Source organism: Cryptomeria japonica, chromosome 10, assembly GCF_030272615.1.
Source record: "Cryptomeria japonica chromosome 10, Sugi_1.0, whole genome shotgun sequence".
NCBI classification, from domain to species: domain Eukaryota; kingdom Viridiplantae; phylum Streptophyta; class Pinopsida; order Cupressales; family Cupressaceae; genus Cryptomeria; species Cryptomeria japonica.
The window spans coordinates 833,831,175-833,845,724 of NC_081414.1; the positions used below are offsets into that span (position 1 = coordinate 833,831,175).

At 33.2% G+C, this 14,550-nt stretch overlaps 1 protein-coding gene across 3 annotated transcripts; it reads left to right on the top strand.

Moving 5' to 3' along the window:
- Nucleotides 1-3,882: 3,882 nt before the first annotated feature.
- On the top strand, nucleotides 3,883-8,831 carry LOC131855801 (cytochrome P450 CYP72A616-like). Of its 3 annotated transcripts, none has more exons than XM_059213067.1 (5): nucleotides 3,883-4,149; nucleotides 4,343-4,566; nucleotides 6,584-6,825; nucleotides 7,138-7,531; nucleotides 8,027-8,831. In XM_059213067.1, exons 2-5 carry the CDS (start codon nucleotides 4,552-4,554, stop codon nucleotides 8,453-8,455), a joined length of 1,080 nt encoding a protein of 359 aa, XP_059069050.1. In that variant the 5' UTR covers nucleotides 3,883-4,149; nucleotides 4,343-4,551; the 3' UTR covers nucleotides 8,456-8,831. The 3 variants fall into 3 exon arrangements, with proteins under 3 accessions (XP_059069050.1, XP_059069051.1, XP_059069053.1); XM_059213068.1 differs by having other exon boundaries at nucleotides 3,884-4,149; nucleotides 7,138-7,477; XM_059213070.1 differs by having other exon boundaries at nucleotides 3,884-4,149; nucleotides 7,138-7,468.
- Nucleotides 8,832-14,550: the final 5,719 nt, after the last annotated feature.

Sequence of the window (14,550 nt, forward strand, 5' to 3'; positions counted from 1 at the left end):
AACCTTTGACCACGACAAAGATTAGCAAATGTGATGGCATGAACCGTCCGTTGTGCTTTATTAGTAGAATCTACAACCTACTCATGAATTTGAAGTGATCATAATTCACCGGAGAGGTCCCACACTCAGCCAGCTTAATAGTGGAGATAGTACTAGTTGGGAAAAAGAATCTTTTTTATTAGATCATTAAAAAAGTAGTCAATATTTATTTTTAAAAAGATTTTCTTAAATTTTAAAAAACAATCAATTATGTGATGTTACTTCTATGCACCAATATACATTATGTGATATCATATATGATTATGTGGACTTGAAACCAGATTTTTTAAATAGGGGATTTGTCAAGTAAAATGTTGTAGAAAGTTGAGAGTGATTTGAAATATCCACATAAGATTTTGGAAGACTTGTTTATGACTTGTTGTTTTATTGGTAATAGCACGACGATGATTAGAGAGCTCAAAACTCATCTTTTGGGCGCATTTGATATGAAGGATTTGGGGGTTGCTAGATATATTCTTTGGATGCAAATCAATAGGGATTCAATATATAGAAAGCTTTGGTTAAGTCAAAGTAACTATGTTGACACCATTTTGTAGAGATTTAAAATGTAGAACTATAAGCTAGTAAGTATTCCATATCCAATTGGTACCTAAGTTGAGTTTAGACATGTATCCTAATTCTAATGATGATATTGAAGATATTTCTAATTTTCCTTATGCTAGTGTCATTGGTAGCTTAATGTATGCAATCATTTGTACTAGATCAAATATAGCCCAACCGGTGGGAGTTCTAAGCAGGTTTATGTCTAACCAATTAGGTAAAGAGCATTGGACTTTTGTTAAAAGGGTATTAAGATACTTGTGAGGCACTTCTGATTACTATTTGGTTTATCATGGTACTAATGATGTGGATAGGTCAGTGGACATATAGGGTTTTGTTGATGCAGATTGGGCATGTGACTTGGACATTTTACTAGTAGGATATAAAGAGTGGTTGAAATGAATAGTTAGTTAACAAGGATTACGAGGCTTTACAATTCAATTAAATTAAGGTTATTTTAATTCATTTGAATTCGAGTCTATGATGAAGGTGTGAATGATATACAAGATTGTGGTCTAGCTTGGGGTAAAAGCATGACTTTAGAGCGATTTTGAATTTCATTGGATACTTGGCCTGAATTTGATTTGTTTAACCATGCATAATGCATTTTGTGACTTGCTCTTCCAAGAATGCTTTCATGAAAGTTCATGTACCAATGAATTATTGGTTGAAGAAAAGTCAAAGAAATACAAATGAAACAAGACTTGTTTTTATGCAAAGGCATGTGTCAATGAATCAAGGGTAGATGTAAAATCATGTGGGGTCTTGATGGACCATAAAGATGATTGTTCAAAGAAACATAAATCAAATATTGCACATGCTGGAAATTTTTTCACTAACCTAAGATTGTTGGTGAGGGATTCAACTGAAAGCAATGTATGTGTGAAATTTTTTGAATTGACATATTTGCATTTGTAATGTGCTAAACACATGACCAACTACCCACCAGATCGAAGAACATTTTTACTCATATCAAAATCTTCAACCTGTAATGTATAACTTGTATCAGTCACAACCTCCATCCGTCTAAATGCTCATCACTAAAGTCCTTTTGCTAGACTCTCTTAAACAAGGTTTCCATATATTTAAGGGCAAAGAGGCCAAGAATGCCTATGGTCACTAATTAAAGAGGATAAAAAAAATCAGGTTAGGAAAATATAAATAAAAGGAGCTTAAATTTCATCTAATAGACATGTTAATATTTTTCTTTCCTTTAAATCTATTTTTTAAATGTTCTTTCAATTTGCAATATCCACAACAATATATACTCTTTCATTTAAAAATCAATAATAATTAATAATACTATTATTTTAAAAAATATCATATAAAAATTAATTGGTTATGTTTGATTTTGCTTGTAGCTTTTTATATTAAAAGATAAAATTTAAATTTTAACAATTTTTAATATAATTTATTTTTATTTCTAATATTTTAATTAGAATTATAACTTTTTAATTTTAAAATAGTTTACATTTAAATTTATAATATTTTTTTGATCTAATACATTCATTAAATTGTCTCAAGAGCAATCCAAACCCTTTCCCGTCTTATATTGTGTGGATCTTATCACATCCAAGTCTTTGTTCACACATCCTTCCATAGATCACTAGCTCAAAATACAATTGTACTTTGATACCATCAATGAATAAACATGGTAAATACTTCAATATTATTGATATATGCTAGGAGAAATTTATATTTATATGTGAGTAAGCAATCATGTGTAACAATTTGAAGTTATAAAGGAGCAAGTGAAGACAATTCATGCAACTGTTATGTAATGGTGGAACAATATTTTCATAATAAAAATTATATGCTAAAGAAATAATAGGGATTAAAAGGCAAAAATATATCATGTATGTAATTGCAAGTAGACTAGCCTTTCCTAAAAAAAACTAGAAAATATGATTCAGAGTTTCATGGTGGTTACAAAAGAGAAAAATAGTATTAAAACCTTGATAATGAATACATTATGAAAAGTGAGTGAGCAAGCTTAGGCTCACCAATTATCATCCAAATAGTTTGGAATCTTCATCGATTGAACTAGCCAGTACCATCCAACACAAACAAGGGGAATGCAACAATAGTCTAGATGTGGAGGACTTCGATTGTGTCAAATGGTAGTGCAACATTTGCTTTGGTAAGCCATTGCAATAGTAGAAATCAATTAGTTCCATCTCTATTTACTTTTCTAATAATCAATATGACAACCACCTTGTTTTGTAAGCCATTGCAATAGTAGAAATCAATCAGTTCCCACTCTATTTACTTTTCTAATAATCAATATGACAACGACCTCTTCTTTTCTAATAATAAATGTCACAACAAATTCTTCATCTCAAATAGTTCATCTATATCTTACTATCAGAATCAGAATAACCCTACAAGTGCTAATATTAAAAAACTATCTGGGCCTAGGGGAAAGGATCCAATAGTTGTGCACCCTAACTTCGCGCTTCTCAAAATCCTACTTGGAAATTTCAAATCACTCCGATTTTTTTACAGCAGCTTACTTGGCAAGTCCCTTGCTTATAACTAAGGTTTCAGGGCCACATCATCAAATATGATGCCACATCAGCATGCTTTTTGCCAAGGTGTCCAAAACAGCCCCAAAAAAAAGTGAGACCAATAGGTGTGCAAAAGAGACCCCAATAGTTGTGCAGCTGACATGGCATCACCTGATTGGTTACTTTTTACAATATTAGTACATTTCTTAACAACTATTGGTACATTTCCTAACAACTGTTGGTACATTTCCTAACAAAAATTGATATTTTTTGTTTCAAACAATAGGTTTTATTTGTTCAATTTTTGAAACAAAAGGTATCAACAACCCTCACAACAATTGGTACATGCTCAACTACTAGTCCTTTCCCCTATATCTAGAATGAAATGGCCGCAACTATTCTGGCTCCAAAATAGACCTTTCGTACAACGTGTTAGTGACAGGTTAGTCAATCGCGACCGTTAAATGCAAAATCGACGGTGTAAAACGCGCGACTAACACACGTGTTAGTCCCTCCGTACTGCCTTTTTGAAACCAGAATAGACGCGTCCCTTCTCATTAATATCATTGTACACTTATTGATAATAATATAAGCTGTCATCTCTTGACTACGACACTCTGCTTCAGCTACTTGCATTCATTATTCTTTGTCAACAGGTCATTTCTTTATGCAAATATAATAATAATAACAAGAACTCAAGGAATCCTACACTTAGCAGCACGGACATAGTCACTACAAATCTAATTCTTGGGTGTTGGCAACGTCTGGAATATGGAGTGGCTAAGTGGGGGTTTGGCAGCTGTTTGTGGAGGTTTAATAATGCTTTTATTTAAGATTGCAACAGCTATATGGTGGAAGCCTTTGCGATTGAAAAAGTTCTTTGAAGCACAAGGAATCAGGAGCCCTCCATACAGGATATTATATGGGAATTCTACAGATATATCCAGAATGATCGATGAGCAGACAGCCAAATCCATGCCACTCTCACATGACATGGTCCCTGGAGTTTTTCCCCATTTACATGAGTGGAGCAGAATTTATGGTACACTTGTATTCTGCAATTTTTAAAGCGCCTGATGTTTTATTAATCATATTACTGGAATTCCTGCTCAGCACCATTAATTGTTTTGCTTGGGAATTGTTAGAACTTAGAATAGTGGTTGATTAGGAACAAAAAGAAGATTCAGGATTCTGAAGATTGTATTTATTAATAAACTGTTCAATGTGATGTATAGGTTAGGATTTTATTTTCTGGTTTGGGCTTCAAGCCAGGTTGGTAGTTCCCCATCCCGAGCTTATTAAGGAGATATTGTCCGCTAAATTTCACAACTATACAAAGCTTCCAGGTGATCCCCTTTCAAGACAGCTAGTTGGACAGGGACTCGTGGGGTTGACAGGTGAAAAATGGGCTCAGCACAGGAAAATCATCAATCCTGCTTTCCATATGGATCTCTTGAAGGTAAGGCACTGAATGTTTGTATGTATGTCCTAAATTAGAACCTAAATAATAGAATGTATGGATCGATTTTTTTCGGAGAGTAATCTACCAAGTTCCAAATCATGGTAATAAGTTCTCTGCATTTTTTTTTATATGTTAAATACCTTCTTTGGAAATCTTTTTATTGTCCCAAAGATTCATTCAATATTTACTGAGCTTTGCTTTTAATTATGAACTTAACCTGCGAAATTCGGGGAGTAGTTCTGTTTGTTAGTTTTTTTTTTTTGGCTCGGACATTTTGTGAAACGGTTGTCCCTCATCCATGTTTCATAAAACCGTTTCTTTAAGATGGCTTAGGCTAAATAGTTGTCCTGCTCATTGATCTAAAAATCAAATAGAAGGTTACGATGTTAATTGATATTTAGTTGTGTTTATTCACAGATCTTTTAGTTGAGTAGGTCTTTTGATTCCGAGAATGTCTGGATTGCTTGACAAAATGGGCATATGGGTATCTGATAGTGGATTGCGTGACAAAATGGGCATATGATGCAATATTGGAATATTGCAGATAGTGGACAATTGGACAATTGAATCTGGACTTCTCTCCTATGTTAGTCCTATGTTAGAACTATTGATTGGGAGGATAAAAATGGATAATTCTTTGATTCATTTCTGATTAATAAATTTTTACCCAAGCAAACCCAACTACGGACGATTTCAGCTTCATTGCAAATATTGCTGTATCAATGATAATGCTGTTTCAAGTTCGCTTACCTATCTGGGTACCCATCATTTTTTAACGCAATATGATCAGCTCACCTACATTTCATCTAGGAAATTTTCTAACGCTTGTGATGAATTTAGCAATTGTGGCTAATTTGTTTAACTTTTTTAATAGACTAATTGTAATGTCCATTTACTTTGTTAGAACACATAGATAAAGTGGTCTTCGTTTGGTCTGCCATAGTAATGTCACAAGGAAGAATGATCCATCAAATATACTTATATGATTTCAAACGAACCATTTGCATTCTCAGCGTTAAAATGATTTCTAATGTCCCAACGTTTTTTCTCATTGACTTTTTGTGCAAATCTTTAGGTTGCTCATACAAATATTTGATATGATGCTTTTGATATATGTAGCATACAAGAGCTACTTTTTTGGCGAAGGATATTTTATCAGATAGAATTAGGATTAAAATGATATAGTATATATAAATCGAAAAAATTTCAGTGTCACTGTTGCCGTTGCCGTCACGTTTCTGGTTTCCGGTAACCCTCTTTCCAAACATGCATAAGTGGACTATTTGCAGAGCCAGGGTGATTCCTCCAATTAGATATAATCCCCACGTTATATCCACGGCCAAATATTGCAGTTGGGCGTCACAACTGAAGTTAAAAATGATTTTCAAGTAGAATGCAATTAGTTTGAAGGATATCCAAGCCAAATTACTTAAGGATGTCTAGGGCAGGGCCACATCACTTGAGCCCAAAGATTTTTTAACAAGTTCGTCTGTGATGAAGAAATAAGCCATTGATTTTTCCACGAGGAAACCTAAATTAAGCGCCATCCTCTGCTGCCCTGGATTGACATATTTTTAATGAAGGGTTATATCTCTGTCAACTTAAGAGAATAGCGTACTTCTCTTAAAGCATTCAAAAAGAGATACGTGGGAGACCCTGGTACTATTTTTTTTTTTTTCAATCAATGCCTACCTTGAGATTTCTAGAAACATAATATTATGAACTAATTTTGTTTAATTTACAGGCCAGTGGGGAGTAAACTTGATTGAGATGCTACCTAGAAGCCTTGGCTGGTGCTTTTTGTATACTGATATTCTTGTTAGAATCTATAAAAGTTACTTTTATCTTATCGAATCTATGACTCTGCCATTATAAACCCTAATCTCTTTGTAACTATCCAGATTGTTCTATAAATACTTCCCTACTTTGACATTCAAATCAAAATTTCATAGGAGATATATCCTGTCATACTAGAAATTTATATATATTTTTAATAATATTTCTGTAATTACAGGGTATGATTCCGACAATTGTGAAAAGCAGTGCCGATATGTTGGATGAATGGAGTAAATTGGTATTGTCAGGTGCATCGGAAATTGATGTGCAAAAGGAATTCAGGGAACTTACAGCAGATATTATTTCCCGCACAGCATTTGGTAGCAATTTTACAGAGGGAAAGGAAATATTTGATATGCAGGCCAAACAGATGATTCTTACAGCTGAATCATTTAGCACTGTTTATATTCCAGGTTTCAGGTGACAAACTTGAGTTTTGTGACATATTCTTAAATTAGGAGTGCAATCAACATTTTCTCTCTTATGTATTTTTTAAATAATAGTTTGTTCAAATGTTTCATCTGAAATTACATTAATAAATAGGTTCTATCACTTGAGATTAACTAACGAAACAAAAGCACCCACAACAAATGTTTGCTAACGTTTGTCGGACTAGGATAATGTGTTGGTACATTACGAGGGCCTATATATATTATGGAGTGCACAGAATCTATAATTTCTTTTGGTTTCTTAAATTGGTACATAATGTCTGAGAGTATCTCCTCTCATCAGGTTTCTGCCTACTACAAAGAACAGGCAACGTTGGAATTTGGAGAAAAATATAAGAAGATGCTTAAAACAAGTTATAGATGCTAGGAAAAAGACTGCTGGAATGGAAAAACCAGGTAGCTATGGTGCTGATCTGCTTGGCTTTATAATGTCTAAGAGCAAGGAGCAGGCGGGAGTCAATGCAAAAAGTAAAGCGAGCCTGAGTACAGAGGAAATCATTGATGAATGTAAGACTTTCTACTTTGGTGGTCATGAAACCACATCAGTACTGTTGACATGGACTATAATATTGTTGGGCATACATCAAGATTGGCAAGAGCGAGGTCGCAGAGAGGTATTGGAAGTATGTGGGAGAAACAAATATCCAGATGCAGACGGCTTAGTTCTCTTCAAAATTGTATGAATCATCTAAAAGAAGCGAAAATTTCCATGAGAATATCATAAAGCATTTTAAAATTAGTCAAATAATATATTAGAGTAGGGGCCATTTGCTGGTTCTGATAAACTGAATTTTTAGCCTCTATACTTTTCCAGGTTCTTGAGGTACCCGCTGACATCCATAGTAGAAACATAGATTCAGTTATTGTAAATTTAAATATACATAGAGAGGGAACAGAATTCAATCGTATATATAGAGCCTTTATGAAAATTTGAAATGATATTAAAGGTGGTCAAACTATAACAAATAGGTGTTGGTGAGCAATTAGTCTAAGAAATGAAACAAAAAGCAGAGAAATTATTGAAATTTGTACATGTTATCTTGGCAAAACAATTTCAAAGGATGTAATGCGAAGCAATACCCAATTTAAATTGTAAACAAGCACTGGGGTTTGAATTCAAAAGCAGTATTTTGGATTTGTCTCATAAAATATTGTATGATTTTGTTTTGTAGGTGGGAATGATCATAAATGAGACCTTGAGACTTTATCCACCTGCAGATGGTGTATTGCGACAGGCATGTGCGCCAACAAAACTTGGGAGGATCTCAATTCCTGCAGGTACTCAACTTGAGCTTCCGATCCTTGCAATTCACCATGATCCTGCTTTGTGGGGAAATGATGCCAACGATTTCAACCCAGGGCGATTTAGTGAAGGAATTGCAAAGGCTGCAAAACATCCAATGGCATTCATGCCCTTTGGTGCAGGTCCAACTATATGTGTGGGCCAGAATTTTGCCTTGTCGGAGGCAAAAATGGTTTTGGCCATGATTCTGCAGAAGTTTTCTTTTGTGACTTCACCTTCTTATACTCATGCTCCTTTCCTTTTATTTACCCTACGACCTCAATACGGAGCTCAGGTTATCCTCCTCAATAGTATCTAGAAACTCCTCGGTCATTGAAATTTTAACTAGCATTTTAGATCTACTATACATAATATTAATCTATCACCAGACCTCAATAGTGCAGACCTTGAATAGTATCTCGAATTAGAAATGCTGGGAATAATCACGTTCTCTCAACATGTTGTAATTGCCGCATGTTTCCTAAGTTTTGGAAAGGAAAAAGAGTGGAAGAAATCCTATGGACCTCATGGATTATAAATCTTAATGCAATGGAATATAGTAAATTTGTTTTATAGACTAATAAATTGTTGATATCTAAGTTTGTCACTTTCTCAAGAATGAGTTTTGCTGGTGACAAGTTGTCTTTTGTTAAAAATTCTGAAACAGAAATTAATAATGATATGGATGTTCTAAACTTGTATTGCTATATTTTGAACTCAAAATTAGCTCATCACAAGATTGAGTTTCTTATGGTCAAATCTGATTTATGGTCAAATCTGATTTACTTCATCATTGGATTCCTAAAGATTGAAAGCATATCAGATATTTGGGTATACTCTTTGGCTTGGGGGCTCTCTTTCTAAGATGTGGAATTGGTTTCTTAGTTAAACTAAAAAAACAAGATCTTTAATTGGGATAAATTTTTATATTTGACTGGTACAATTCAGGTTGTAAACTGAATATTTATGTTTTCAAATTTATACTAATTGAGATGGAAAACTAGGTTTGAAAGCTTCGTCTCGGTTACATTGTATACAACCTAAAGAATAAGGCGGGCTAGGATTATTAGATCCTAAGACTCAAGGGGCTTATTTATCAACAAAGTGGACAATTAGAGTTGTTACAGGTAAGTAACCTTGGAAAATCTTGGTTCATCATTTTATTACTCTTGCTGCTGCAACTAACAAATGGAAAGTTGTTCGACGGATTAATAAACTTGCTCAATATCATAGGCAATCACTAGCTATTACTTTTCCCAAACAAGCTCATTATTATTTCAAGAAAGGTGTGAAGTAGTTTTGTGAGATTTTGGGACTTCAATTCCATGGATTGGGTTGATTGGCAAAGCTCCAAAACTTCTTTCAATCTAAATAATAGGTCTAAAGGGTTTGTTAGATTTGTGAAGTCTTTGGATCCTTTGGATATTCTTACGAAGTTATCCACTCCTCTTCAGCGTAATGTTTTCAAAGATTGGGTTTGGCTTAGAAAAAATCCATTTTATTATTTTCCTTCAATAAAAATTATTTAAAACTCCTTCCTAGCAGCTAATTAATGCCCAGACTTAAGAACAAATGGGATTATAATTTAAAGAGATGAAGTGGAGGAACTTGAGTGCTTAGATTTGCAGGTCAAGATTAAGTATTGACATGAAAAACCTTACATTTTAGATTGTCTATTGGGGATAGATTGAAATATTATAAGTTTCAGCCAGTTAAGTGTCGTTTTTGTCAACATGTTGAAAGTATAATTTTTTTTTTGGGGACTGCTATATTTGATCATCTTCCTTCTACTTTTTATCATGTTTTGAGTTGGAAATAAGTCATTTTGGGTCTTGTGTGTCATAAGGTCGTGGTTGTTGATTCCATGTGGCAAACTATTTTGTTGCGTATTTGGAAATGTAGATGTTTATTTGTGTTTTCTAATCACATTACTCATCTTGAAGTAGAAATGCTACAGTTTTATTTTGACATCATGTTATAATTCACCTCTTTATGTTTATAGCAATCATTTGGATGAGATCAAATACCAACTTATGCACTTGTAGACGATGTTAGAGGTTCATGACAACTCCAAAATTGTTTGAACTTCAAGTTAAATTTGTGCCCCAATGTACTTTGTATAGTTTGCTACAAACTACTTTAGATTAGCATTTTGCTTATAGTTGTTTTGTGATGGATACTTTGTAATTTCCTTTTATTTTCTTGTAGTTCATTCTTGGAGCTACTATTCTTTCTTTGTAACCAACTTTGTTCAATTATAAAAAAAGAATGACATCTAGTTATTACTTTATGAGTGTTAACTAAGATTATGATAATGATTAAGAATAAAGAGAGATCTTCAAAATAATTATAACTTGTTAAAATATAGTCACTTAGGAGTATCACACCTATAAAAAGAGATCAAGGGTGGTTGACAGGATTGAGACCATTTGTATGAAGCAAGATCCTTGGAACCTTGAGGTTGAAAACTCTATGATTTTATTTGGCCAGTTGACTATGATCATGTCTATGCCCATAAGGTGGCAAGGAAGTAGGGTCTAGGACTCTACTAAAAGTGTCAAAAGCATTACCCCAGTGATCAAGAAGTTCATGCAGATACACGTTCTAGAGAAAATTTGCAAGCTTCCACTTGGACTTGCATAATTACATTAGAGCAAACAATAATTTTAATGTATAAAGAAAAGTGAGCATTAGTTGAATAACTAGAAAAGACAATTGAATTTCTATTTTTCCGAATATTAAAAAATTGAGAAGAGGAGGTTTCTCTCTCTTACTAGTTGGGAGCTAATCGATGATGATACTATCCCAACTGATGATCATGATCTATTTCCAACCAATCCTACTATTGCTGCTTAGAAATTTCATTTATATTTAATGTTGAAAACCCTTAGATTATCATGCTTAATAATTATGTATTGTCTTGATCAACTAAGGGGATTTGAAGGGAAGAGTTAAAGAAATGATTTAAGTACTACAATTATTTGAGAGTGTAAAAGTTAGAAAAGTTGAATGAAGAGAATAATAAAAAAATGAGGGAAATAATAGAGGCTTTGATGGGTGTGTGTTTGTGATTTTTCTTAGTAATGTGAAGCTTGTGAAAATGAGTTTGGCATGTGTACGTAATCATGTGTGATTTATCTAGTATGTTGATTCCTACACGGCTCAAGAAAATGTAATGAAGTGTTATATAGATTAAGTAAGTGAAGTAAGAAAACTTAGATAAACTATTAATTGAATTGAGTGAAGGATAAACTTTCAACTCAATTGAGTGAGGGGGTGAAAGCCCAATGATAATTGTACTTGATTGAGTCTATCATAAGCTAGGGAGGATAGTTTGTGTTGAGATTGATGTACTTTATGTATGTAATATGTCAATCTAGTTTTGCCTAATTGTTAGTGTGTATGAGTATGTGAGCATGATTGAAGTTAAAAGGTATAAACCGTGAACCGACTGAGTAGTTGGTGCCAAGAAATAATTTGATGAAACTATTGTAGTTAGATCTTCTTCAAAGTGTATGTAAATCATAATTTAGTTTCTTAATATTGGATTACCTTAAAAGACTATGTGACTTAACAATACAAATAAAATCAACAAACCACAATAACAATATTTATGAAAACACTTTTAGGGAAAACATCCACTAGACAAACAAGAAAAGTATGTATTGGTGTTAAATGTATATGATAAAATATCAATACATTACACTTGACACTTTGACAACATTATGGAAAATCTTGTGTACCTATAAATAATGATATCAAATTAGTATATTTTACCACTAATATATAAGAAAATTGAGGCCAAAATGATAAATGGTTTTACCAAAATAATGGATATTAGAACCATGGTATCATGTAAAAAACTCCACATCCACCTTGGACAACATCTTTCGAAGAATAGTAAATTCAATAAGTGACTTCACATTGACTCAAGTAATGACGAATCAAAAGAAAAATGTAACCATAAAGGCATCTTTTGTTACAAATGTGGTCTTTGTTGTCATTGATGTCAAACAGTGTGGTCCGGATATATTCTGGCCTAGACATCTACTATGTGGGATTTGATAGTTTTTGTGCAAGATTTAGTGTTGTAGTATTTCGTTGAAGTATCTACAGTTTTGTTTTTGTACTGGAGTTTGTTAGGATTGGTTTTTATTGGTTGGATATAGATAGATGGAATTGGAAGTTGTTCTATATGATATTAGCTTGTTTGCAATGGCTAGAATAGTTGGAAGCTTTATCTATTGGTCTGGGTGTTGTCTATTTTGGTCTGGACTCTTTCAGTACATGTGTTCCTTAGTTTGGTGATTTCTTGTGATGCATTATATTGGTTCAGTATTACTCGTTCGATGTTGTTTTAGGTTTGGTTTATGTTCCACATTTTATATTTTAGTTCGACTATATATCTTGAGCCTGAAATATGTGTACACGTTACAATATTTCTTTTGGCCAACTTGGTGAGAATGTTTTGTTCCAGTTTGGTATATATGTGATGATTTGTTGAAAAAAAAATATCGACAGATACATGTGTGAGATGTGAGTGAATTGGATTCAATAGTAAGTATGTGCGACTTCATGTAAGGATGTTGATGTGATTTGTGTTGTTGTTGCAATGGAGAAATATCAATGAATGTAGATGTAGTAATCCGAAAGATCTAGTGGTTCAGATATTTCAATAAGGTTAGAGATTGTGCTTTAAAAATGACTGTAATTAGCATATGGATCTATGCTTTTATTCATATAGTTCTTTTCTTGAAAGTTGTAAATCTGTATCTTGTCATGTGGCAGTTAGCTTTAGGTTTGCAAGTCATGTTTTGTATCTTGCGCCATATGAAGTTAGCCTTGGTTTGCAAGTTTGAAGCAGTGAGCTCTCTCTGTTGTAATCATTTCTATATATAGTGGATTATCTTGCGAGTTAACACTCACCATGGTTTTTCCCAGTTCAGGTTTTCGACATATAAAATATTGGTTTATGATGAACTTGTTCAATGCTTTTGATGTGCATGTCTGGAATTAATAGGTTAACATAAGTTTGCAGTCTGAATTTTTAATTTATATTGATTCAGCCCACTCTTAGCATTTGGTGTATGTTCAACAATTGGTATTAGTGTAAGGTTCCTCTTGAGTAAGCTTAACCACTTGAGGTAGATTGATATTTTTGAACACTATGTTTGAAGAAGTGTTGAATGATATGGATGATTTAGATCAAGGTGATTCTGATGAAGTTGAAGGAGTTGTTGATATGGAAGGAGAATTGAGATTTGCATTGGCTGATTTGGATGAGCGTAGAGATAAGTATAAGAAGGTAGTTGAGAAGATTATTTTCTTAAGAGATTTAGTGGACAAGGGAAAGAAGGCAATTGATGAGTTTGAAACAAATCTTGATGAGAAGACCAAAGAATGTTTGAAGTTAGAAGAAGAAGTGACAAATCTAAAGAAAGAACTCAAAGATGCTAAAGATTAGATTAGTAATGGCTTGAGTTTGAAAGGTGGAAAAGAGATATGCGAATCGATCAAGTGCAGTTTCAGAATAATGGAGATTTTGGTGAATTCTCGAAGATCAATGGAAATAAGAACAAAGGAATGAAGAATACTATTGAGGATAAGAGACTTTCATGCCTAATCAAAATTTCTGGAAGTCTATGATAGACCAGAGACCTCTTTTTTCTTCCAAGTATTTATCATTCAAAGGAAATTGTTTTTCATGCAATCAAGTAGAACATAAAGCGTGTGAACGCGGAAATGAGATAGCTTGGAACTATTTTTTCAATGGAAATTATCATTATTGCAATAAGTTTGGAGGATTCTTGAATACCTATTAGTGTTCAATGTTGTTAGATTGTGTATAATGAAAAAATAGGAGCATAAGTTTTTCAATTTTATTTCAACGGAGCAACCAAAGCATATCCTCTATCATTCACACCGTCAACATGAATCACATTATTATCAGTGAGATCTATGATTTTATGCTCAAATATAATACAAGTATATGTATGTGTGTCCAGTAATGCTATGGAGATTGCAGAAGGATTAATCATTATACAACTTTGAGACAATCCTCTACAAGAATCCTATAGATTGATGAATTAAGGCTTACCAAATTATTGAGAAGGTTTGAAGAACATTATCTAATGTTTTGCTAAGCTTTGTAAATTTCCTAAACCATCAATGTTTGAATGGTACAAAATCAAATGTAGTAGACATTTGATTGGACTAGATTTAGAGTCTTTCTTGTCATTTCTACTTTGAAATGTATTATTTTTTTGACATGTTGAATAGCAAGAGGAAGTGGTTGATACCCCATAAGATTCAAATATTTAAAATTTTAAAAAATTTAAATTCACATAGAAATTTTACCACATAAATTTGGAAGCTAATTCCATAGTCATTAATAGCCTAATTATGTCTCTAGGG